Genomic DNA, 25,491 nt, shown 5'->3' with positions numbered 1-25,491 from the left:
AGATGTACCTCACTGGAAAGGGCCTGATATTGAGCTGAAACTTGACTTTCTGGAGTTCTCACTTCTTGGAAGCAAATTGTGTGTGTGTATATCCCTCACCCAAAGCCTTGAGTCCAGGAGCCATAGCCAGGGGAGGGTGCCTGAGGCCTAAGAGCAAAGACGGAGGGGAGGGAGCATTGAGTCCACCAAGCAAAAGCTCTTCCCTTGGAGACCTCTATCCATCTTATCTGAGGTTGGGACTATAGGGGAAGAGGGGGAGGAGGTAAACCCTGAATGCGAATGAGTGAGTGGCTTTGAGGAAAGCCCTGCGACTCATGTCTCATTTGAACAGTAGGTCAGACCGTACCGAGGTCAGTTCCAGTTCTGATATTCTGGGGTCCTGAGTCCGCCCCCCACCCACATCCCTTTCGAAGATTCTGTGGTTGTACTTTTACGTGAAACTGTAGGCCCACGATTCCAGGGCCAAGCAGGAAGAAAACTGCGCCGAACCTTCCCATCCTGGCCGGACCCGGGTTAGCACTCGAGGCTTGCCCTGGTTATCCGAAGGGCGGAACCATTTCACCTTACCCGAGAACTGACGCACAGACGTGAACACACCAGCACCGAGTACGGAAACGTGAGCTTTGGAGTGTCCTTTTAAGTAGTTGGGAAGGGGGTGTGGCCGAGGAGACGGGGAGGCCTCAGCCGGACGAGGGAGGAGTGGCCCGGGGGCGTGGCCGTAGCGACTGGAATGTTGTTGGGTCCTCGCACCGCATAGTAAGGAGGGGCCACGCCCCTTTTCTCCGAGAGGGCCAATAGGAGCGCCGGAGCGGTTTCAAGTCTCCCCCGCCAGCCTGCCCGCCCGCCACCCCACCCCCCTCGGGGATTCGCTTTTTCCGTAACAAAATAGGAAAGCTCGGGAGGTTCCGCAGCCCCGGCGGCTCACGGGTGGAGGGTCCTGGGGCCTAGGACGGTGCTCTGGAGAGGGAGGCGCTGGGGGGCCGTGGAGAGGCCGGGTCCGGAGCCGGGAGGCGCGCGGGGGTGGGCGCTGCAGCCGCGGGTTGTTTATCCGGAGTACGGAGGGGAGGGGGGAGCCTGGAAACCGCCCCGTGTCCCATTTCCTCCTCTTGTTTTCGCTCCGGATTCTCCATGTTGGACCCAAACTGAGGAGCCCGGAGCTGCTGCCGGGGGATCGGGGCCGGGGGCACCCGGGGGAGCCGCTGCCCGGGCCGCCTGCCCTCCGTATAGGCCGCCTCCCTTCCCGGCCCAGGGAGGAAACGAGAGCAGGGATGTGAACAGCTGTGGGAGTCCGAGTCTTGGGAGCCGGAGCCGGAGCGGGCCCCCGCCCAGGCCCCCCAGCCCAGCCCAGCCTGCGCGCCCGCCGGTCCTCCCGCCCAGCCAGCCCGGGCCCGCGGGATTGTTAGATGGAACACGGCTCCATCATCACCCAGGCGCGGAGGGAAGACGCCCTGGTGCTCACCAAGCAAGGTAGGGGCAGCAACTTCCCAAAACTTTGCGTCGCCCCCGGCCGGGTGGGGGGCTAGCACAGCCCGGAACCCGAGTCCGGGTCCCTGACCTCCCGGGGATCAGAGCTGGCGATTCCGACCCGACTCCCTGTTCCATCCGCCCCCGCGTCTCTGTCCGCACTCAGACCCCGGTTGGGGCTGCGCTGGGCCCGGGCTCCTGGCGCCCGAGGGGGAGGGGCGTCATCGCGCAGCTGTCACCCTGTCCTGCACCCCCTCCCCCCGAACGAAAAGACTGAGGAGTAGCGCTCGAAGCGCGGGTCACCCGCGTCGGTCTCCCTCCTGAGTTGGGAGGTGGGATCGTCACTTTCCCGCACGACGGCGCGCAGCCGCCCCAGGGCCGTGGGGAGAAGGGTGGGAGGAGGGCGGAGGGGTCCCGAGCTGGAATGGAGCCGGAACTGGAGTCCAGCACTTCCCAGCGCCCCCCTCAAGCCCGAGGTCGCTCTGGCCGCGGGCGGTGACGGCGGTCCTGCGCGACTTGGGACCAAGTTCATCGCCTGGAGGCGGGGGCGGCCGCGGTGGGGGAGGGGCCGAACCTGAGGGACCCAACTGGCCCGCGCGAGGCCCTGCGCTGGGCCCGGGACCTCGGCGGCTCGGCGCTCCGGCCCGGCCGCCTCCTGCCGCGTTCTCTGAGCCTCCGAGCCCGACCCCGAGGCCCGGCCGCAGCCCCTCCCTGCCCCGGTGCGCTTCCCCGGGGCCGCGGCTGCACACACAGAGCCGCGTTTGTTTAGCCCGGGAGCGGTGTCCCTGGTTACATAATTCGCCGAATGGCATCAGACCCGGCGTGTTTCTGAATCGCGCAGCGAAAAAGTGCGAGTTCTCCGTGGGCAGCAGTTCGCGGCCCCCGCCTTCCTGAGGGTCAGGTGGAAACGCAAGGGGGTCGCGGGCCCACCCTGGGGTGGTCTTGGGAACGGGAACGGGAGCGGGGTGAGGCCGAGGCCTTTGCCGAGGGCGGGGAAAGGTCGCGCGGCCCGAGGGTGGAATCTCTCTTAGTTTGGTCACTCGAAGCCCCGAAACTCTTTTTTCCCCCTCCCCCACGTTCCTCCTAGAGGCTTGAGGATTGTGTTTAAAATAGCGGACAGAATTTCCTCGGTGAGTAAGGACTAGGTCGGGTTTTTTGTGCTTTTGTTTGTTTATTTGTTTTGGTTTTTATTTTCTGGATTTTTTTTTCCTGGAGAACTTCCCCGGGCTGGGGCTACCTGGCCCTGCGCCTGGGGAGAGCACGCTCTGCGTACCAAATCCGGAGCATTTCTGCCCTTCCCTCGACCACCCAGAATAGGACATGCAGGGCCACTACTGCACTTGAACATATTGAGGCCTAGACCCCGGTGGGGGGCCAGCTGCGGGTCCTCAGTGTTGCCCACATTCCCCTGTTTGGAAACATTACTCAGCAGGTCACTTATTCCTGGGGTTCGCATTCCCTACTAGCTCCCCCAACTTGCCTAGGGGCAAGCTGAGCTGCTGGTATCAGCCTTTCCCTAATTCCTGGAGTGGAATGGGGTGGAGGGGCAGTGTATGCTTCCTGCATTGAGGGTCCTTCCTTAAATAAGCCTGCCCTGAAGAGGGAGAGAGCTTTGCCTGATAGGATCCCAAGCCCCACCAGAGCCCCTGCTCCCTGTGCCCTGTGCTCCTGGCTGCATCACTAAGAAGGCTGTGTGACCCCAGGGGCCGCTTCCCCTCTCTGCTGGCTGCCCAGCTGTGCTGAGGCCTGAAGAGGGAGGCTTTCTGTGTTGAGAACTTAGTTCCTGCCTGTTTGCAGTCTCATCCCAGGAAAGGACTCCAGGAGGTAGCCAGAAGTGATGAAGAGATTTGGGTGTGGGAGGATTTCATAGGGGTCCCTTGTAATGACCAGTGGGAAGAACCGTCCTGTGCTTCCCTTCTCTGGTCCTGCTCTTGCAGACACTCTGGAGGGTGCCTTCCTGGCGAGGGAAACACACCAGAAGTGACAGGGAGCAGGACTGCTGAAGGGGGGGCTTACATACCAGAGTTGCAAGTTTCAGCCACCAGGGCCAGTGGCAGGGAACAGAAGAGATGACAGCAGGAAGCAGAGCGGCTGGCTTCTTGACAGTGTTCAGTTGCTGAAGTTGGTTGGATTGTCTTGGAGTTATGCTTTTTGTTTTCTTTTTTGTGTGTGGTTTGTCCTTCAGACTTATCCCTGGAGGAATCTGAATTCTCAAGCCAGGAGCCATGGCGCTCTCTCTTTCTCTCCATGTAATTTGACTGCATTCCGGAGAAGACATACTATTTTCCTGGGCTGCTTGGGCACCCAGCAACCAGCAAGCCAACTTTCTGAGACTCTCATTATTTACAAATCCTGCATCCCTTTTTTTTTTCCCCCCCCTCTTTTAAGCGGGGGTGGGGAGTAGATGTTTTAATGATATCCTTTAGGAATTCCTTGCTGCCCCCCCCCACCTCCCCAGCATCCCATCTCTCTGCCCTGCCTCCCTCTGGTAAAAGGGGAAGGGATGTGATACAGGTTATTAATAAGTCAATTTCTAGAAAAAAAAAATAGTTCCCAGTTTGGGTGGCTTTTTAGTGAAATTGTTTGCCATTACGGGGTTGTTGGGGTTTTTTTTTTTTTTTTTAGTTTTGTGCTTTGGGTTTTTTGTGTCTGTTTTTTTGTTGTTTTTCCTCTTTAGCATTCAGTTCTTGGAGTCTTAAGGCTGGCTGGGTGTGTTGATGATTCAAAAGTAATTACAGTAAAGGAAATAGAACAAAGTTACTGAAAGCATTGATGATAAAAGGACCAAAATTGGATCATCTTCCCAGACAGATGGGTGAAATGGCTTCCTGGTGCAGTGGGGACAGGGTTGTGTGTAACATCAGAAGTCGAAAAGAAAAGTTGATATCAGTTTGGCCAGAGAATGGCCATTTATTATAGCCCCGTACGAGGGTGTAGCCCCACTACTGGGAGGTTATGCCCCGGGCTTTGGAGTTAGATGGGGGAAAGCCAAGAAAATGGGATCAAGCCTGTAATCTCCCAGAGTGAGGTGAGAGGGTGGAGGCAGCCTCTTTTGGAGCTTGTTGGGACCCAGGGGTCCTGTGGGGTAGTCGGGACCTTTATCATTTTCCAGGAGACCTAGTGACCCTCTCAGTGAGAGATGGTGGTGTAGTGAGTCGTCTTCTCACATGAGAAACTGCGCAGGTGCCAGTAGCTGACCCTCCATAAGAGTGAGGATGCCAGCAAGGTTTTCCAGCTCTCGGCTTTCTCCCCATAAGGAAGATATTCTGCCTTATTTTCTCCTGGAAAAGCTCAAACACCTTTCCTTGTAATTGTAGGAACAGGTGTTACCGGAGCTTTCCTCGTTGGTTGGCTCTATGTGGGCCCGGGGTGCACGTGTGGCGCCGACTCTTCCTGCCCTCCTCGCTCCTCTCCTCTCCTCTCCCTGCCCCAGCTCAGCCTTGGCCTCTTTGTGGCTCTGAGGCTCCCCCCAAGTCTGCTTTGGAGATGCTTCCTCCATCTTGGAAGTCACCTGTTGTGGTGAGTTAGAGGCTGGTTTGCTCCCTCTGGAAGCCCCAGAGAGTGCTGCTAACTGAGCAACAAAGTTAGTGGGTTTCTGTCCTCCCAAGCTGGGAGCTGGAGCTTCTGCTGCTTCCTGTGGGTTTCCAGTGGAGCAGGACTTTGGAAGGGCCAGAAAAAGCCCCTCAGAGCTGCCACAGGGGCTGGTTTCTGTCTCCTCCCTTCTCAGCCGTCGAGGCCTTATAGAAGCTGGCAGTGGAGAGGCCGTTGCATCCTCCGTGGGGACATCCACATCCGTTACGGTCGTGGACTTTGTCAAAGTGGTGACTACTGTCAAAGTCACACCTCTAGCCAGGGTGCATTGCTGCCTTTCCGTGGAGAATTAAATCACAGCAATGGATGGGGTTGGGGAGGCGGGGAGGAAGGATGGCATGTAAATGTGTACATATGTATGTACAGATGTATATCCCTTCCTCTTCCTCCTGGGCCTTCTTCCGGCCAGCTTTTGGGTAATTTAGGCTAGTGTCTTCTATACCCGTCTTGGAAAGTTTGGTGTTTGATTGGGTGAAGTGGGAAGGGCTGGAGGGCCAGGCCGGGCAGCAGTTAAAGTGTTCCTGTTGTTTCAGAGAACTGTTCCAGGAGCAAAGTCAGTTGCTTCAGACCCGGGTGCACATCCCTACCTTTCCTATTCAGAGTGAGACTTAACAATTCACGTTAGTGTTTGGAGTGACTTCTTTGTAAAATAGAAATACTGGTATTTACACTTCCGCAATTCCTCATGCTGAGGAGGTGATTGAGAGATGTTAATGCCCCTCTTTTTTACAGGGCTAGACTACGCTCCGTTAGTTCCTTCTCCTTTCCCCAAAGGACACGGTACAAGCAGCACGGGGTCATGTTGGCTTTATTGTTAAAGACAGGTGGCTGGGGTCAGAGGGGACACTGATGTGGGGGCTTGGGCCTTCTGGAAGGATCAACCTCCGAGCATCGCAAACACTGTTGCTGCACAGACCCTGTCTTTGTGCCCATGTGACTTGGGATGGGATTTTATCTGTACTAACGGGAGCAGCCTGTGCCTTGGGGCATTTGCCGCTCTGCTTGGGGCCTGGGTATCTGGGGGTGGGAGGAGGCCGGGGGCCATGCACCTCCTGGGAAGAGTCTCTGGAGTCTAAACCTTCTGAGCAATGCTCAGCCTCTCAGAAGTGGTTATTGTGAACGCTTGAGACAACTGTGTGCTGCGTTCTGGCCCTGGCTGCGTTCGCTTTGAGAGTTAATGGACCCAGTGAGATTCACATTTCTTTTAGGGAATTCTGGTAATAAGGAGAGAAATAAAAAGCTGGGGTTTTGAAGAGAAATAGATGTTCTTAAGCTTGTCTTTGCTGCCTTGGTTTTGGAGTACAACACTGAGAAAGCACAAAAGCAGCAAGAAAATTGTTTTTCGCCCTGTCTCAGGCCAGCCTGCTTGCAAAGCACAGAATTAACTCGCTTGTCTTGGGGTCACGGGACTGGGTGTGGCCCTGACATGATCCCCTCCCTCTTCTGAAATGGAGGCATGGTTCTCAACTGGGATATAGATGAACTCGTTAACATGTAACTCTTATGAAGGAGCTAGAAATCAAAGTGGAGAAATTGACTTAGAACTGGAAGGCGCTCTGGACCAGAGGCCAACTAGAACAGGGTTTCTTTGTCCAGCAAAGTGCCCAGCCCTTTCAGGTTTGTGTGCCTGCCCTAGGTCTGTTGTTACGGAATGGGTACTCCAGGGAGCACCCAGCCTCCCTCTAGGCAGGAGCTGTGTATGCCTTGTTTTATGGGTCAGCTCTTCTAGGGGTTATCCTTGAACCTGATCTCTGAATAGACCTCCTGACATTTCCTTTCCCTTTCCAGATGCTCTTGATCCTCCCCCTCTGCCCCCTAAAAATCAGACTTGCTCTTACTCTCATTTTATTCTATACCTTTTTTTTTTTTAATCTCTTGACGTATGAATAGCTTTTGCATCCTGTAGAATTTGCTCTTCCCCACCCACACTGTTCTCAAGGAACAAGTGTGGCCCCATTCCCAGTGAGAGCCAAGCAGATTCATGGGAAGGTCCAAATCGCCTAACACAGGCTTGTGGAAATGCCTTCTCAGTGTGGTAGTTCCCAGCTCTTCTCTTTCTGTAGCAAAATGGGGCTGGGGCCCCTCCTTCACAGGAACAGGGTCCTGTAAGAAGAGACAGCAGGCTTGGGTCTTTTGATTCAGTGATAGAGCAAGTACTCCTAGAAAGGAAAACCAGACCCTCGGGTACAAGTCCTCCAGGACATGCAGAAACACTGAGCCAGTGAGATATGGTGGGGGAAAGTGACCCAGGGGACACTGGCTGAAGCACTCTCCAGTCCTTGAAGGGTTAGTCAAGGACCACTGGCAACCTTTAGGCATTGGCCCTCAGCCAGGGACACACATCAGGATCTCCTGTGACACTTACTAAAAATATAGACCCCACCTGGATCCTGCCGAATCAGAGCATGAGCAGGTGGGCCGGGCATGTGTGTGTTCCAAATGCTCCCTATGATTCTGACAAGTGTCCCTGGAGAAGAGCCAGGTAAACACAGCAGTGGCCCCAACTGCCTACTTAGCCCTGAGCAGAAAGAGTCCCCTGGAGGGATCCAGTTTTGCTGTTTGTTAAAGATCTTGTGTCTCCTAAAGGGGAGTCCTAAAGTTTTCTGAATGTGAACGGATAGAGTACTGATCTCACCCAGTAATGATCACAGACTATAGAGCATTTACCATGGGTCACGGAGTGTTCCTAGCATTTTATATCTAGAATCTTACTTAATTCTCACACTGACCTGTGAGATAGGAGTTAAACTGTACTTCACAAATGAGCAAAACCTCAGCTAAGAGCTGAAGTACCTCGTCCAAGGCTATATGGCTGGTTAGTGTCAGCCAGGACTCCGACTCCAGAGTCCGGTCCTAACTGTGACCTGCATGGCCTCTCATGTGCATTGTGCCTCCCCACTTTTTAAAGTAACCTGGAGCCACCTTGTAAGGGAGCCACCTTGTAAGGGACTCCTTTTCAATGGGAAAAGGTCTACTCCTTTTCCCATTGACCTGTGAGGAAACTGAACCTCAGAGAGGTTGTGCCTCAGGTGAGACCACAGAGCTGTTGGAGACGCTGAAGTGGGGGAAGCGCTGGGTTATTTGACTTCTGCCTCGGTCCTTTCTCAAGCCGACACACCGACACACCAACACACCGGTACTTGTTGGCTGATCCCGGGGGCAGCTGAGGGGTGTGGCCAGAGCAGGCGAGTTTCCATGGAGGTAGGACAGACCCTCTGGCGGACTCCTTCAGTCCTGCAGAGGCCAGCCACTAGAAGGAGAAACTGGTTGGCCAACCTCAGTGAGAGAGAGAGAAAGTGTGTGTGTGTGACAGAGACACACTGTGATTGGTTTGTGGAGTCCCAGAAAAGACCCGTTCCCAGGCTTGGCCCTGCCACTACCTGTGTGACCTCTGGAATGAGAAGAAATCCCTGTGGTCTCCTCTAGTGGAACATTTTGAGATTGAGACTGAGATTAGGTTATGACAGTACCTAGGCCTTAATGACTAGCAGTTGACATTAGAGCCAGGACATACCCTGAGTTCCCTATAAATCTCACAGCTCTGCAGAATAGGTAATGTTAGTCTTCCCATTTTACAGATGAAGAGACTGAGACCCAAGGCCACACCTTACATGTGGCAGAGCCGGATTTAAATCCAAGTCCATGGCACTTTGTGTGACCACTATATTGTTCACTGGTTGGAGGAGAGGTGGTTGAGGGTCCCTTTGTCCTGTGCCTCCACTACCTCATCTGCATCTTACTCATGCGTATGTCCCCAAAAGCAGGCTTACAGAGCTGGAGGGTAAAGAGGCACTGGATTCTTCATGCTTTCCACCGAATCAGGCATTCCAGGAGTCAACCAGACAGCCAAAGCAGGGCCAAAACAGCCACCGAGAAGGTGTTTGTGTCCTGCCTGCAGGTTTCCCTTAGCCTCCCAGCCTCTGGCAGGGGCCTGCTCAGCACTTCCTCCTGGGGAGGTGGGCAGGTGTGGTTTCCAGTCCCCAACAAGGATAGTTCTGCCCTCGCTGGAATGCGTGGGGCAAGGCCTCCGGCAGACACAGGAACAGGATCCAGCCCTTCGGGATCTCCCAGATGGTGTCTCTGGTCTGTCTCAGCTGCCACTGTGGGCCATCGATCACTTCCTGACATCCACTGAGAGCCCTCTGGCGTGGGGCCGGGGGCCGAGCCTGCTGCTAACACTTGTGTGAGGAAACGGCCCCTCCATCCCTAGTCCAGGACCTGTTGCTCCTTCTGGGAGCCCTGCCCCCACCCCAGCATGTTTTTGAAGTATTACTTTGGGTTTTTTTTTTTTTTTTAAGATTTATTTATTTATTAGAAAGAGAGAGCACAAGCAGGAGGGGCAGAGGGAGAGAATTCCAGGCTGACTCCATGCTGATCATGGGGCCGATGAGGGGGCTTGATCTCAGAACCATGAGATCACGACCTGAGCTGAAACCAAGAGTCTGTCACTTACCTGACTGTGCCACCAGGTGTCCTGAAGTAGGATTTTAAAGTATGTTAGAGTGACCTAGGAGGGTGTTTTGGCAATAACTTGTATAAAGGCTAATGGATAAAGTATCTCAATCATGATTTAGAAGTTGCCAGGAATCCCTTGCTCCCAAACCAGTCCTTCTCAAGGGAACATCCCTGAAATTGAAGCCGTGTGTTGAGATCAGTGACCAGATTGCTGAGGGACAGGGAAGGGGGCAGGAGACAGGTAGCTAGTGACCTGTAACACACACCTCCCCCGCCTCCACCCGCTACAGGCTGCATTTAGGACCCAGGACTGAGAAAAGACCTTCTGTCTTAGAAGAAAGGGAGATGCAAGGAGCCCTCCGGCCCAGAGGAGGACTGTCAGGAGACACCCCACGAGTAAAACAGCCTGGATGCCAGCCGCAGGGAGGGCCCCAGTATAGAATGTGCTGGTGTGAGCTAAACAGCATGGCTAGAACTACTTTTAAAAGTCTGTGTAGTCAGATTCACAGCTGCATTTGGGGAATTTGGGGAGCTGGTGCTGAGCTGATTGAGGCCCTGTCTGCCTTGTCACCTGAAGAAAACAGTGTCAGCAGTTGGGCATTGTGGGAACTGGTATACCCTTCCCATTGTTTCCAGTCTCTTCTGTGGGGAGGATGTCTAGGCATCTCTCAGCCTCTTGTACTCCTGCTGACTCACCTGCTGGTCCAAGGAGCCCTTCCGTCCACCTGGCGTTTCAGGGCTATCCTTAGCCAAGTCCCAGATGCCCCTTGCTGTGGACCTGGGAGGACTCCTCTCTGTGGGGAGCCCCAATCAGACGTGTCTTGGCTGCAGGGCCCAGGCAGCTGGCCAAGAAGGGCCGGAAATGCTCCGAATACTCTCCTTCCTCCAATAGCTAAGGGGAGGGAGGCCCCTGAGAGAGGCCATTTTACAATGATAGCCAGACTAAATCCTTTGCTATGGGGGGATGGGAAATGGTGGGGAAGGAAGTACTTCTGAGGGAACCAAGAAAGCATCCTTCTACGTGAATGGGCTTGTTAAAATCCAGTTGCCTGAGAGCTTGCCTTCTGCCGTCTCCCAGGCGGATGTGTTAGGAGTTCCTTCACTGGGACTCGAAGCTGTGTTGTTGGCAACAGTGATATCTGAACCTGACCTTCAGAAGAAGGTTAAAAATAGTGTCCTGGCAAAGCCAGTCTCCGTGTGTGTGTGTGTGTGTGTGTGTGTGTGTATGTGTATGTGTGTTGGGGGGTGGGGGTTGCGCGTGTGTGGCAGACCTGTACACGCACAAACTTCTGAGTGGTGGAAGCAAATATCGTCCTCATCTGGTGCTTCTTGGGGGCAGCGGTGGTCAACAGAAGGGGAGAGGGCACTGTTCATCTCAGGTGGAACAGCCTCACCTGCTTTCCTGTTCTTGCAGAATATCAGCCAGGGTGTTTGCAAGTTGGAGAGCAACTTTCCTAGTGGGTTTAGAAGTAGGTATAGGGGTTGTTTTGACTTTTTGAAACCTGCTCATGATCAGAGTTCCTTTGACACCTTCCTCACATCTCCCGGGGGCGGGAGGGCCCCCGATGTCCTGTTGCGGGGCTCCTGCAGTGAGGTCCGGTGTTGCTCAGTGGTGGTCATCGCCCCTTAGATAATTCAAACAAGCACAGCACTGAGCCTTAGAGTCCGCACAGCACGTTACTATGTAAACAGCAAGTTTTGTTTCTCTCCATTCAGGAGAGGTCTTGGTGTTGTCCCAAGTCGTGGATGCAGAGACCAAGGCTCAAAGAGGCTGTGTATCACAGTCAGTCACTGGCAGAGTCTGGCCCGCAGCCCAGGTGACCCTCAGAGCAGAGGGTACATCCCACGTCCCACCTCGTCTTCACCCCCTGGCTTGGTTGGAAGGCTTGCAGTAGTGCACTGGAGGTGAGGCCCGGCTTCCTTGTCCTCCGCCACCTGCTCACTTTCTTCTTAAGCCAGAGCTCCTGTCGTTAGGTCTGTGCGCTGCTCTCTGACACTGAGCCCCGTACCAGATGTTTGGAGCAGAGAGAGCAGGTGTGCCTCAGCAGCTGGCCAGGGGAGGAGGAGGGCTTCCACAGAGCATGGGGAGCAGGAAGGGTGAAGGAGAGAGAGCAGCTGGTTATGGGGCTGCATGGCACCCATTGGAATCCTGCCCTCCCTGGACGGGAAACCGTGTGCAGCGAAATCCCCAAGGGCCTGTAAATCCTCTTGTGCCTGGTGTTCCTGTCTGTGAGGGGGGCCAGTGCTCCTCGCTGTCCCATGCGGAGGGGTTAGGGATGGCCTGCCCCTGGCTGTCAGAGACACAATACTGAGTGCTGGCTGAAAGGGGCCCTTTGAAAGGCTCTCTGACACAGGTTTCAGATCCCACTCTGATGAGTGTCCCCCCTCGCCCTTAAACCCACTGAACAAAGCAGGTTTGGGGCCAAAGCTCCTGTCTCCAGCCCCTCCCCCTCTCCCTCCCCCATTGTCCTCTTGATTTCCCAGAGGTATCTGTCAGTCAGAGCAGGTGCAGGGCTGGGATGGGGGTGAAGCAAGCCCTGCAGTGGAATACCAGAGCCTTGTACTGTTCACCCCTTGCACCTTTCACGGTCTGCCCAAGGGAGCAGCTAAGAAGGGGTCTGGGCCCCAGACTAATCCTTTACCATCCTAGCCTAGAGAGGAGTAGAACAAACTTTCTAAGAGACTAAGAGGGCCCCATCACCTCGCTGGTGTTGTAGGGATAAATACACGTGATACCCCTGAGCCCGGCAGGGTGTGGAGTGGGTAAGAACTCTGGCCCTGGGTTAATAAGGCAGATCTAGCTTCAAATCCTGCCTCTGCTGTCCTTCTCCCTGTGTGATCTCTAGCGATATGACCTTTCTGCTTCAGTTTCCCTTCTGTAAAATGGGGAATTCGTGCCTACAGTTGGGTCTGTACTAAGGATTAAATGAGGTAATGGTGTCAAGTGTTCTAACCCAGAGCTGGCACAGCATCCCAGTAAACACTCCCAGTAAACATGACTGAGGCCCAGAAAGACTAAGTGGCTTCCCGCAGGGGCTCAGCTCCTTCAGTGCCCACCTTCCTGTCATTCCTTAAAGGACATTTTTTTTTGTTTCTGCCTCTTCTGGGCTGTTGCACACCAGTGAAGGCTTCCACAGGTCCTGGCTCTGTACAGGTGACAGGGCCCTGGAGTTCTCAGAGTCATTCACTCCGCCAGTGACAGTCACTGAGCACCTGCTGTACACAGGGCCAGAGGCTGGGGAATGTACTGCCAAGGCCATTGCAGGCCCCATCAAGAAGCAGCCATGTTGAGGGGAGGCTGAAGAGGCTGTGATGGATTCTCAGAGACAGTGTTCATAAGGGTAAGGAGGACAGACAGCCTGGAGAAGGATTGAGGGCAGTGGAGCCCCAACAGAGGGACATGTGGGGTATTGACCTTGCTGCCGTGGGCTTGGGGCACCCTCCACAGGCGCCACAGCTCTGTGCTCTGCTCAGAGCACCTGCCCCCAAGGTCAAGGCATTTGCAGTCTCTGAGGCCCAGGGGCTGCCTGGTTGCATTGTGTTTTTGAGAAGACCTTCATCCCCTGCTGAGTCCAAACCAAGCTGAGGAGCCCCTACCCCCACCCCGCCAAGCTCTGTGTCTGAAGCTGAAGTGCGTCTGCCTGTTGGGCCTCCCGCAGTGGGCACCAGCGAGGCCTCTCTGTGGCCCCAGCCAGCTGCCCCTTTCACCCCACCTGCCTCTCAGGATTACTTAGCCTTCACAGCGTCTGTCACTAAGATGCTGAGTGCGTTCTTGATGGCCTCTCTTCAGGAAAGGCCTGGGCTGTGTGGCCTTTTAAAAAAGCCTCCAGGCCCGGGTTAAGCCTCTGATTGTGGTTCTGCGCAAAGAAACCATAAACCAAAGGAAGAGTGATGGTTCAGCTTTGGTCTTGAAGCTTTGTGTCAGCGTCTGCCTGCGTGCCCGGGCTCAGAATTGAAGGTGGGCCATGAAGGCAGGTGGAGAAGCCGTCCTTTGCCTCTGGTTGCTGCCTAGATTATTAAGACTCAGGAAAAGTCCAAGGAGCCTCTCTCATCGTGCTCTTTAGGTGCTCGGCTCTGCTCTGAGATGTGTTTCTTTGATAAAGGGGCCTTGCCAGGGGGTGAGGGGGCCCCGGTGCATCCTCTTCATCTATGACAAAAGCCCCAGTCCCTGGAAATCTTGATTCTTCCACCAGGGCCAAGAGCTCAAGAATGATACTGGGTTTGTCAGCTAACTGCTGGGGAGGCCTGGTCACTTACAGAAAGGCTCCTGATGGTCATCCCAGTGTCAGGGGTGTCTGGTGTCACCCAGGGAGGCAGAGAGCTCTGAAGCTCAGGGATGCTGGCCTGCACCTGCAGGAAGCCCTCTGCAGCTGTTGAGTCAAGAGCTGAGGGGGCTGGCCTGGGTGGCGCTCGCTGCCTGCCACTTGGCACCCATTTCCTCACCCTTGGTCGTGGCCAGTAGAGTTTGGTTTTCTCTCCTCCACTCCAGGAGCACAGGCAGCCCACACCTGGCTATTAAATGACCCTTTTCCCACCTCTTTGCAAGGGCCTCTGGGCTCTGAGGACTGAGCCCTGCCTTGGTTCTGGGTGGGTCCCACCACATTGTCTCCCCCTTCCCTTCCTAAAGGGAACAACTCAAGGAAAGTCGTCCTTAGTGCTACATTCTGTTTGCCTTTTTAACCCTCACAGTGACAGGTGTTTCCAGGTTTATTTTCTATTTCCTGCACTGTTAGCCTGCGTTGTAAGGTGAAGTGGGCGGGTTGAAACCTCAGGCCCCTCCCACCCAGGCTGAGACCATGGCTGGAGACCATTCGGGCCGCAGTTGCGTGGCGCCACCTCCTGGCCACAGTCCCCATCGTTTCTCCCTACACTTGCTCCACAGTGGCCAGAACAGTTCCTATAAAAGCAAAAGGCACTTAAAGATACTCTGAAGTCCATTTCTGGTTGATCCCATAATGGCCATAGCTGTCTGTATCAGTTTGGCTTTTCTGGGGTACCTCACCAAGCCTCCTTTTCAAATGGTTTAGTATTTCCGAATCCTGAATTACCAAGGTAGGAATGAGCCCCTACAGTCTAGAAGCCGGGCCATCGGCCTAGAACCCAACACCAGGTGTGTTTCCCAAGGGGTTGGTGTTCCTGTGGTGTACAGGTTAGGCTTCCTGCCTGTGAGGGGAGAGAGGAGGAAGGACAGCACGCTGGGGGAGTGGAGAGAGGGTGTAGCTTCTTCCTTGGGGCTGCAGCTGTCTGTTTTCTCATCTGTTGGCTGCAGCCTGGGCTGTTCTGCTGCTGCTGCTGCTGCTGCTGCTGACGACCCAGCCTCTGGGGACACTGACCCGGAACAGACCCGCAGCCCCACTAACTTGAAGGGTCTTAGTGTCTCCCTTGTCTGGAGCAGCTAGTTCTTCTGCAAAGAAGAGAACCAACTAGGGCTGGTTGGGAACTGGGAGGGGTGGCCTTGGTAACTTTTACTGTTGAGGGGACCTTCAGCATGCTACCAGAGTGATGGGACCCCTGGATTCTGTACCTGGCCCCATCTTTGAGTGCCTCTGCCCGAGTGCCTGTCCCCTGCCATGGAAGGAAGACCACCTTCTCTGCATATCATTTCCCAAACCAGAGAGTGGTGATTCCTGCTGTTTCTGCTCTAAGGAGATGCTGGACTAAAGCTGCACCCTCCACTGTGGACTGTACTTGGTGACTGGTGAGGCCCATGCTGTGGGCCCTGCTGGGATTTACAGCTTGGAGGGAAGTGGGCACAGGGTGCTTGTGGCCACAGTGGCCCTGTAGCTAATGCCTCATCATTCCCTCTGCTCTAGGCCTGGTCTCCAAGTCCTCTCCTAAGAAACCTCGTGGACGGAACATCTTCAAGGCCTTTTTCTGCTGTTTTCGCGCCCAGCATGTTGGCCAGTCAAGCTCATCCACTGAGCTCTCTGCGTACAAGGAGGAAGCCAGCACCATTGCTAAGGTAGCTAGAGGAGGGTGGCGTGGTGCCAGCAAGGAGGGGGCTACTGGTGGGGGCCCCTGCAACTGTGGCATGTGGGCAAGGTAATCTGCCTTGAAGTCTCAGAGATCTCTGGCTCAGAGGCCCCTCTCTGTCCCTCCCAGACAGGCCATCTCCTTTCTCTTGGCTCTCGTTGTCATACAGGCCTTGTGGCTCTCCCTGTAGTTTCTGAGGGCCCCTACACTCCAGACCCTTTCAGGTGCCAGGAACGTGCAAGGCATTTGGTGTATATTGTCTCATGTGATCCGGACGTTCATCAGTATTCCCACTTACGCACCTGGAAACTGAGATCCAGAGGGTGTGTGTAGCCCCCAAAGAGTTACTGGCTAATAAATAGAGTTGGAGCTCCAGGCTCTGTGGCCATGTACCATACAAAGCTTTTGTCTTCCAAGTTACTTGACTCCCTGGGAAGCAAGGAATTGAAGTTCTGCCACACTCTCGATCTTTTCTAGCCCTCTCACCTGTCCTGGGGGGGGATATTGGGAAATGTGTGGGTGTCTTTGAACCTCACAAGGAGCAGAAGGTGTGTCTGGCATTTCAAGGGTAGGGACAGCCCAGACCAAAACCCCATCTGCCCCCAGTGCCGTTGGTCACTTCTTTTGGGAACACCATGGTCTAGCTGTTTCTCTCTCTCAAAACCAGGCTGAAGATATGTGCATCAGTGCATTAGCCAACGGGGGAATCGGTAAATAAAGTGCAATGTGACCAGTATTACTTAGCAATTGATTTTTACAAAGTTCACAATAACACGGAAAAGTATTGAGTTGCAACATTAAGTTGAAAAGCAGAATGTGAAATTACATATTATGGGGGGGGGGGGAACTGCTAAAACAGACTTGAAAGAAATACACTAAAATGCCAACGTTAAGATTTTCATTTTTCTTCAGGGTTTCTATTAAGAACACATATCACTTTTTACAACCCTAACATTTTTATTACTGGCAGAAGGCTGGGGAAGCTTTCTGAACTCTCTATACCCCACTTCCTCTCATGTTTTAGGACTCATAGTGTAGGTTCACATCGGCATACCTGATGTTTTATAGGGGCTCTACTGCCCTGATGTTTTATAGGGGCTCTACTGCCCTCCCCACACGGTGTACCCCAGCCACCCACCCACAACAGAGTGTCTAGAAAACACCACAGTGAGGAGTTCCGATTTGGGTCCTGCCTCTGATTCCGTGTCCTGGCATCAGCAGCTGGAGTTCCTGCTACTCAATTTGTCTAACGGAGAGGCAGTGGCAACTGAGAACAGAGATACTACCTTCTCCGTCCTTCATCAAATCTGATGTCGAAAGGCAGCTCTGGCCTTTCCCCTTTCCTGTCCAGCTCTTAGGAAAAGTCACTTTTGGGGCTCCTGGCTGGCTCAGTCAGTAGAGCATGAGACCCTTAATCTCAGGGTCATGAGTTCAAGCCCCACATTGGGTTTTGAGCTTACTTTTAAAAAAGTCACTGTTTTATGTCAGAACCTTCCCGGGGGCTGGGGTTTTGCTACAAAAATGACCCTCTGGGCCTGAGGCAGAAGCAGTGGGCTTGAGCTGGGATGGCGTTGGCTGGTGGGCACTGACTGCCTCCTTTTCCCCCACAGTCGGATCTGCTCCACTGTCTCCAGTACCAGTTTTATCAGGTAGGTGAATCGGATAGGGTACATGTTCAGAGGCCCCAGACCTGTGATCACATCGGGTGACACCCTGGTTCCTCAGTGCCTGGCTGGTGCTGCTGCCTGTGGAAGCCATTTGTCCCAGAGATTTGCTGAGGGCCCACTCAGTACAAGGTGTTAGGTTATGGGCGGATAGCTGACCTCCATCCCACACCAGCCCTGGCCTGCATCTCAATGTCCAGATCATTTCATAGTCCAGTGGGAGGCTGGAGCTGAGGAGCCAACTCTCTTTCTCTATCTCTTGGCCTTCAAAGGGCACCTCTTCTGGGTTGAAGTTGAGGGTCTTCTGTGTCTTGCGATGACCCCAGTACTTCTCAGAATTCTGCTGAGGAGAACACTTGGGCTTTCTTGGTGGCAGACCTCAGCAGTCTGGCTCTGGTTTCAGATCCCGGGGACCTGTCTGCTCCCAGAGGTGACAGAGGAAGATCAAGGAAGGATCTGCGTGGTCATTGACTTGGATGAAACACTTGTGCATAGCTCCTTTAAGGTAGTTCCCCATCTGGAGTTCTTCCTACACGCCACTCCAGCTGTCTTGTGTGCCTGACTGCAGGTGCTAGGGGGCAGCCTAAAGCTGAGGGCAGCCTGGGGGCCTCTGGCATTTTGGCCATACTGGCATCACAGGTACTCGGAGGCCACACTGAAAAATGTGGAATAGGAATCCCTGCTCCCGCCGGTCACTGCCCACAGTCTTCATCTGCCCCTAGTCACATAGCCCAGAATCCCACCAGGGCTCTGGACAGGACAGGCCTGTGAGAGGATTGGAATCAGCCCAGGACCTGGCCTCCCTCCATTCTGTCAGGTCGTCTGTTAACTCAGGCACTGAAGCTGTCTTAGCTCAGGTAGAATTGGGGGTGGCGGTAAGTAGAGAAGACTAGGAGAGGCTATTGTGCCCCTTAATGGGGTGGTGGGAGCAGCTTCCTGGAGTGTCTGTGCTCTGTCCCTTCCCAGCTCTCCCATGGGATAGTGCAGTGGCTATGGCAGAGGTTTCTTGTCTCCTTCCCATCGTGCTGACCTCATTAACTTTTCTGCCTTCCAGCCAATCAACAATGCTGACTTCATAGTGCCTGTAGAGATTGAGGGGACCACTCACCAGGTGAGCTGCCTACCAGGCCGCAGCCAGCCCAGAGGCCTCGGGCTCCTCCGCCCCTCTGATGCGCACCATCACGGGGGCCCTCTCCTGCAACTTTAGCCCCTCCTTTCTTGGTACCTCTCGCACTCCGGGCTTTCTGATCTTCAAAATGGTTCAGCCTCTCATCACCCTCTAGCTGTCATCTTTTTTTGCTTTGCAGCCAAGCTGTTTAAAATTAAATATTTCTCAGTATGAGTAATAGGTGCCATTTACTGAACACCATCTCCCAGCCAAGGTGTAGCCAGTGCTGTTAAGTGATGGCATCTTCTCTAATCCTGAAGAGCTGGTTGTCTGCCCGTTACAGGCAAGGAAGCCAGTGCGCTCTCTTTTATCTCCTCCCCGTGCCCACTGACTCCCGTCTAGCAAGTAGATTTCTTCCTCCCCTGCCCCGGCATCTCGTCCTCAGTGAAGCGTCTCCACCTCCCCTTCCCTGAGGTTCCCACCCTGGATTCCACCCCAGTAAATGCTGTCAGAGAGCACTTAAATCCAAGTAAGCCCAGCCTCTGGCCCTGCATAACCTGCTTAGTCCAGGCTCGTGCAGTGTTGGTAGTGAAAAAGCAGTTACTCTGAATGCTTGCCCAGAAGGCCTGCCAGCCGGCCTGAGAGGCAGAACCATCAGGAACAAGGCTTTGTTAGCCCTGAAACTGTCCATATGGCCTGGTGGGATAGAAGACTTACCTGAGGCTTCCCTGCGGAGTCACCACTATCCTGTGTCCCTTCGAAGCTTTCGTTCCCAACACCACCGGCCCTTCCATCTGAGGTGACATCAGGCCCAGCACAGCCCCTGCTCGGAACCAGGGTTGGCCCTGGACTGTCCAGCGTCTGCCCAGCTGAGCTTTACATCCATCTGAGGTCATGGAGATGCAGAGAACCTGCAGAGAGAAGAAGGAGGCATATTTTCAGACAAGCAGATCTGCACAATGAACTCCTGATTGACAGGGAGAACCCTGCCTCATGAGAAAGGGCTGAGATTAAAATTGGGCGGCTACCTACAGAAGGCGGGTTTTCAGCAGAGAGGAGGGAGGGGATGCCAAGCTGGATGAACAGCCAGGAAGAGGGAGGGACCTGTTCGAGGTTGAAGAAGTGGCACCTGCAAGGGAGCCAGGCTGTGGCTCCTCAGAGCAGAGGGGTCCTGCTGCAGAGCCACCAGGGGTCTGGTAAGTTGGTGGCCAGCTCAGGCCACCACCAAGGAGGGAGAGGTGTGGCAGGCCGGTGCTGGTTGAGCAGGGAGTGACATGGATAACAAGCTTCGAAAGAATGCTTCTTGTAACATCGAGGCTGGCTGAGAGGGGGAGATCCTGGAGGCGGGGAGGCAGTTAGATGCGGAGTGGTGAGGGACATGTAGTTGACCAACCTTTGAGGCCAAAATGTGCAAGACTGTGAGAGGTGGACATGAGAGTGAGGGGTGGCCGGCTGGACCAGGCGTAAACGGTGGGGCACGAGAGCAGGACGTGCAGGGTATCTGACACACAGTCCCTGAGGAGAAAGAGTCACTTCTCCCCGGCACATTCCCAAGAAGCTGTGTCACGGCGAGAGGTTTCACGAGTGTCTGCAACCTTGTCTGATGGTGACCTGGACACTCCCACCAGAGCCAAGGACAGGAAGCTCCCACAGAGGCTGTGGCTGGATTCAAGTAATCCAGGATAGGCTGTTTCCGTCTGTGAGGCCTATTCTTGATTACTTGTTTCTGGAGGCAGCTGATGGTTCGCCGCCTGAAACCGAGATGGCTTCTGGGACATAGGCTTGTGCGTTTCTGCCTTAGCAGGGTCATGAGTGGGCCGCCAAGCCCACAGAAGCCTTATGAGGAGGGGGTATCAGTGTCCCAGTCTGTGGGGCAGAAGGTTTCCAGGGTGTAGGGGCCCAACAGAGAGGTGTGACCCTGTTGGACACTCTTTGTGGAAGTGGGGACAGTGACCCATGCTTCATGCTTCCCGCCCTCAACGGGGATGCCTCCAACAGGCCTCTCTGCTTTTCCTCAGGTGTATGTGCTCAAGAGGCCTTACGTGGATGAGTTCCTGAGACGAATGGGGGAACTCTTTGAATGTGTGCTCTTCACTGCCAGCCTAGCCAAGGTACTTTGGGGGGTGGGAGGAGGAAGCAGGAGCACCCGTGGCAGCTGTGGGGAGGGGGTCGTCCAGCAGCTTCTTGCTGGTCTGCGGGCAGCCCCAAGGGGAGCCAGGACTGCATCTGGACAAAAGCATCTTCTCTGCTGCTAGTATGCCGACCCCGTGACAGATCTGCTGGACCGGTGTGGCGTGTTCCGGGCCCGCCTATTCCGGGAGTCCTGTGTGTTCCACCAGGGCTGCTATGTCAAGGACCTCAGCCGCCTAGGAAGGGACCTGAGGAAAACCCTCATTCTAGACAACTCGCCCGCCTCTTACATCTTCCACCCGGAGAATGCGGTGAGTGGTCCGGACACACCCACACTGCAGGGACAGGGGAGCCTCTACCCCAGTGTGGGGGTGGGGCAGGGCAGTGGAAACCTGGGCTTTTCCAGAGGAACATACCACCCAGCTGCTCCCAGCCAGCCTCCTGGGGCTGGGGTCAGGGAGGGAAGAACTGGCAGTCAGGAGACTAACGCTGCCTTTTCCCCATCCCAGGTGCCCGTGCAATCTTGGTTTGATGACATGGCAGACACTGAGCTGCTGAACCTGATCCCAATCTTTGAGGAGTTGAGCGGAGCAGAGGATGTCTACACCAGCCTTGGGCAGCTGCGGGCCCCTTAGCCTTCCCTGCTTCCAAACAGTGGCCATCCCAGTAGGGGACTTTCCTACACTGTGCCTTTATGATCAGCCTGACGGAACAGAAGCTGAAGCATCTCACCAAGTGGGGCCTGGAGGAGAAGTGACTGGAAAGGGCTTTAGGACAGGATAGGTGCCAAGTGGGCACGTAACAGACCGACGACTCCCAGAGCTGCCTGCTCCCTGAGTTGGGTTCCCAAATGTGAGTGTGTGTGTCTATGTGTCTTTGTGTCTCACCCTGAACTGTGGCCCCACGATATGTGTTCAGGTTGAGGGAAAAACTGAAAGATCAAGACTCCCCAAGTTAGTCTGCCTCCTCTCCAGTCACTCTGAGAGCCCCCGCGCTCGGTAGGGATGAAGACTGTTGAAGGCTCTGTTGCCAAACTCATGGCCTTTCCTTGGCATTAGAAGGCTCATGTCAAGGAGAAAGGGCGAATCAGAGGCTGCCTTCAGGTATCCCAGGCACACGCCTTTCTGATACTTTTCTCTAGCCAGCTACTGCAGACAGAAAGACAACATTTCTGGAAAGAAAAGCTTGTTTCCAGAACCAGTAGCCCCAGCATCCATCAAGTCCTGTGGTCTGAGGGCTGTGCATGCCTCCAGCCAAGTGCCTGGCATGGACCCTTTCTGTGTCTTCCCAAGGCTTGGGTGCCGGGCCTGCCTTCCTCATCACCTAGCCATAGTCTTGAACCTTTGGGGAAGGAGGTCTTCTCCCTGGCCTGGAAGAGGACAAATAACGTTTCCGTTCTTTTGACTCTCTTTTAAAATTCTCTTTCTAAACACGGAGCGTTGGGCCTGTTTTGTTTCTGACAAAGCTGCAGTCCTGGGCCCGAGATGAATGTGGGAGGCCCTGGGGGTGCAGGGAGGAGGAAAACCCCCAAACCATGAATGTGTGTGTCCCCTTGGCTTGTAGATCAGCTGAGCATGGGACCATGTCCCTAAGTCTGCTCTTCAGGGATTCTCTGCTGGTGCTGGTGTGAGGACTTCTGTTCCAAAGTCCGGGAGGGGCACTTAGAGCCCACGCCCGCCCTGCTTCTCGGGCAGGGCTGTTTCCTGTTGTCTTCCCCTAGGGCCTGACCTATGCCTCTCACTCTCTGCTTCTGTCTTGTCCCTCCTGCGCTGTTGCTTTTTTGCTCCAGGGCCTCAGAGGCACTCCTGCTTTCCCTGGCTGAGGGGAGGGGCATTCTCTTCATTTCCTTTGCCACCCTAATGCACATGCCTCCTGCCTCCCGTGACAGGTGTGAGCGAGCCCTTCACACACCTGGGCTTTGCGTGTCTCTCGCTTTCCGAGTTTCTTAGTAGCGAATGCTTTTTAAAATTGCCACAAAATGGAAGTTTCCTGAGGATGGAGAAGGGGAAGTGCTGCTGTAATTGGGAGCACAAGGGCATCCCAAAAGGGAGCCCCACCCCAGCATCACTGCCTTAATTATGGCCTCCCCTGGGGCTGGCTGGGGTTGTCTCCTCTTCTCCCTTCCTCCTCCCCTCCCTCCTCCTGGGGCAGGAGCAGTTCCTCTCCCCATCTCTGCTTTCCCTGGAGGCAGGGGGTCACAAAGCATTTGAGGACACCCCCCACTCAGGACTCTACCCTGGTATCCTTTTCAATGTCCACACACTGGGTTCAGCCTGAGGAATTGGCCAGTTTTGAGCCAACTAGGTGGTGGAGCAGCAGCTTGGTGTTCTGAGAGGTAGTGGGCTGACTGGCATCATTCTCTAGCATTGTGGTATCAGCTCCCCTCCTTGTCCCAAGGTTGTATGACCATGTCTTTCCCACCGGTGTCACAGAAGTGGAACAGAGTCCCTGGTGATGTGTGGTCATTTCCCCCAGTACCATTCCCCAGTGCCCTTGGGGTCCTACAGGTAAAGGAACAGGGGTCCGGTGCTAGCCAGGAACGAGACCTCCTGAGGGGAAATGGGACTTTCTGATTCTAAGGCCTTCTCTGGGCCTTTATCCTAATACTGTGGAAGGGGCCTCTCTCCCAGGCCCCCCTGAGGGTTAGCCTCTGGGCCAAATCTGCCACCGGGGTCCAGCCAAACTTTTCTGACTAAATAAGCAATAAGCAGCTCTAAGCTGATCCAGTTTTAGGACCCTTTCTGCCCTCCTTTGGGTCTCCCATGTTTTTCCCAGTGAGGGAAGAGCCTGTGCCCCTCCCCCCACCCCTTTCCTGTCAGGCTCATCCAAATGCTCCAAGTGTGACTCATGACTAAAGCCCAGGATATCTTGGTGAGGGGTGTCCCTGCCGCTTCTGCATGAAACCCCTGCTCTCTGGGCCTTGTTCCCATCAGAACGCTGTCCTGCCCACCTGCAGGTCCTCAGCAGGAATATCCTATTCCCTCTTTCCCCCTTCTCCTGCTACTGGCAGAGAAGGAACTTGGCCAAATAAACCTAAACAGGGTCCATCCATGTGGACCAGAGCCAGCCTGAAGTCATTATTTACTGTCTGGTTTCCAGTTTCACAGTGTGTTAGGGGCGAGTGATGATTGCCAAACACTCCTCAGAGGGATTGGCCAGACTCTGTGTGGGAGAAGGGCAAGATTGGGAGGGAAGCAGTTTAGCCCAGAATCTGTTCTGGGGCTTCCCGTCAGCCCTTCCCGTTGGAGGCTGTCCTCAAGAGGCAGTAGGCCACTGTGCCTGGTCAGCCCCAACTCGAGCCATACCCGGAATCTGCCCACCTGCCAGCTTCAGTTCTTCAAGGTGCCTCTTCAGGGACACAGTGTGTGTGTGTCTCTCTGATTGGGCTTCTAAATCAAAAGCCTGATGTTCGTGTCCCTCTCATAGGGGGAGCTTTGGACACAGGACCAGTCTGGAAACAGTCAAGGGAAGAGCTTCCACTCTGCACATTGTAGAGGGGATGCTCTGTAGGCCCGTGGGTCCTTTACTCTAGAGAGGTTGAGTAAATTTGCCTTCAGTTAACCCGGGACCTTCTGTTTAGTTCCCTCCTGCTTCCCAAAGATTTACCATTTTGTTAAGTGTTTCAGCTCACCTCTGTGAACAGTGGCCAAGGAGCATCTTTGTGCTAAAAGCGTGGGAAGTCTATAAAGGCAGTTATTCCCTGGAGACAGATCCCGTTCAGATCTGCTGCCCTGTTCTTGAGGCCTCCTTCAGGAGGGCAGCCCCCCATGTAGGGCTGTCCTAAATCCCACGTGCCAGCCAGGCCAAGTGTCTGTGGAAGGTAAGCCCCTTTTCCCCTTTAGGTCTTCTGTTGGTTACCATTGCTATTCCTCAATCACTTTTTGTAAAATGGGGTTAGTTTTGTCTTTTTTTTTTTTTTTTTTTTGCCAATAAATACTTGCATTCAAGCAGAGAGGAGGGAAGGCAGGGGTGTGACCTGCTGTCCTAAGCCCTGCTCTAGGTCCTGCCCCTGGAGCAGACCCTTCTCTTTGGGCCCCATGAGCTTCGCTTATAGTTATCCCAAGTTTAACACATTCCACGTCCTGCTGCTTTCCCCCTCAAGATGCCATGTGGAGGGCAGAGGATCTGCTTCCCACTGTGACTGGGCTATGGGACTCTGACTACCTTGCTTACATATTCATGGTTTGATAAACTTGTTGTATTCAAAACTTGAAATGTAGAACGCCATTAAGTGTCTGTTTATATTTTTGGAATATTTGTATTACTTACAATTAATTAATAAAAGCGGGTTTTAAAAACCCATCCAGAAATGGGAGCTGCTTCTTGTCCCTGCTGTTGTTCATTTGGGCAGTCACCAGCACATGCTTCTTCCTTGCCACCCCTGGCATCAGACAGAGTTGGCGCCCCCAGGCTGGGTGAGCCGTTGCCTCCGGCTGGGGGCTAGGCACACGCTCAGGATCGCAGTGCTGCTCTGCTCAAGGTTACAGAAGTTGGTGTCTTCTGGCCCTCGTTTGGAACCAATTCCATTGCCATCCAGGTGCTTAATAAGCATTACACTTGGTGTCCTATTGACTTCTGGGGGACGAACCAGAAGCCCTGAGAGACTTCAGTCTCCCAAACCAGGATCCCCAGAACTGAGAGCGCATCAGTGTTCTTGGCACATAGTAGGCACTCAGATTTTGACTGGACTGCTGTATGGACCCCAAGGAAACCCTCAGGAGCAAAACAGGATGACCTAATAGAACACACCCCTGGCCCCTCTCCTAGACTTCCTTCCCTCTAAAAAATGCCCAGACACTTCTCAAAGAGGCACTTGCTGGCCTAGACATCCCAGGCACTCCGGCAGCTCCGGCCCCTGCCTGTCATCAGTATAATGCATCCATATCTATAATATGGCAAATTTCATATCCTCCCACCCTCTTTCTTGCATTATTGATGGGCTATGCACTTTAAAAAAAAAAAATCAATTAGATCAGGGCGTGGAGCTGGAGTCAAAAGAGAAAAGAAGCCTTTAAAGGTCCACTCTTGTTTCTGCTGTTTTGAATAGGAGCAGATAAAGCTTCCCCTCTGGTTTGAATAAGTCAAGCCCAGGGCTAGGTTGGCTGT

The 25,491-nt window shown here is 54.2% G+C and overlaps 1 protein-coding gene across 1 annotated transcript; it reads left to right on the top strand.

Moving 5' to 3' along the window:
* The first annotated feature begins 1,095 nt into the window (after window positions 1-1,095).
* CTDSP2 (CTD small phosphatase 2) lies at window positions 1,096-24,699 on the top strand. The gene is made up of 8 exons (XM_080810051.1): window positions 1,096-1,467; window positions 15,324-15,472; window positions 17,094-17,132; window positions 17,551-17,652; window positions 18,202-18,258; window positions 20,274-20,366; window positions 20,511-20,696; window positions 20,895-24,699. The coding sequence occupies exons 1-8, from the start codon at window positions 1,404-1,406 to the stop codon at window positions 21,018-21,020; spliced, it is 816 nt and encodes a 271-aa protein (XP_080666177.1). The 5' UTR covers window positions 1,096-1,403; the 3' UTR covers window positions 21,021-24,699.
* Window positions 24,700-25,491: the final 792 nt, after the last annotated feature.

The sequence above is a fragment of the Martes martes genome, assembly GCF_963455335.1.
Source record: "Martes martes genome assembly, chromosome: 8".
NCBI lineage: Eukaryota > Metazoa > Chordata > Mammalia > Carnivora > Mustelidae > Martes > Martes martes.
This window is presented reverse-complemented; position numbering and strand designations above follow the sequence as displayed.

Excerpts from the sequence above, each read along its gene's own strand:
- CTDSP2 (XM_080810051.1), top strand. The coding sequence starts at position 1,404 with ATGGAACACGGCTCCATCATCACCCAGGCGCGGAGGGAAGACGCCCTG. Across the intron at positions 17,133-17,550 it reads TCCAGTACCAGTTTTATCAG|ATCCCGGGGACCTGTCTGCT; the intron begins GTAGGTGAATCG and ends CTCTGGTTTCAG. Across the intron at positions 20,367-20,510 it reads TCACTGCCAGCCTAGCCAAG|TATGCCGACCCCGTGACAGA; the intron begins GTACTTTGGGGG and ends CTCTGCTGCTAG.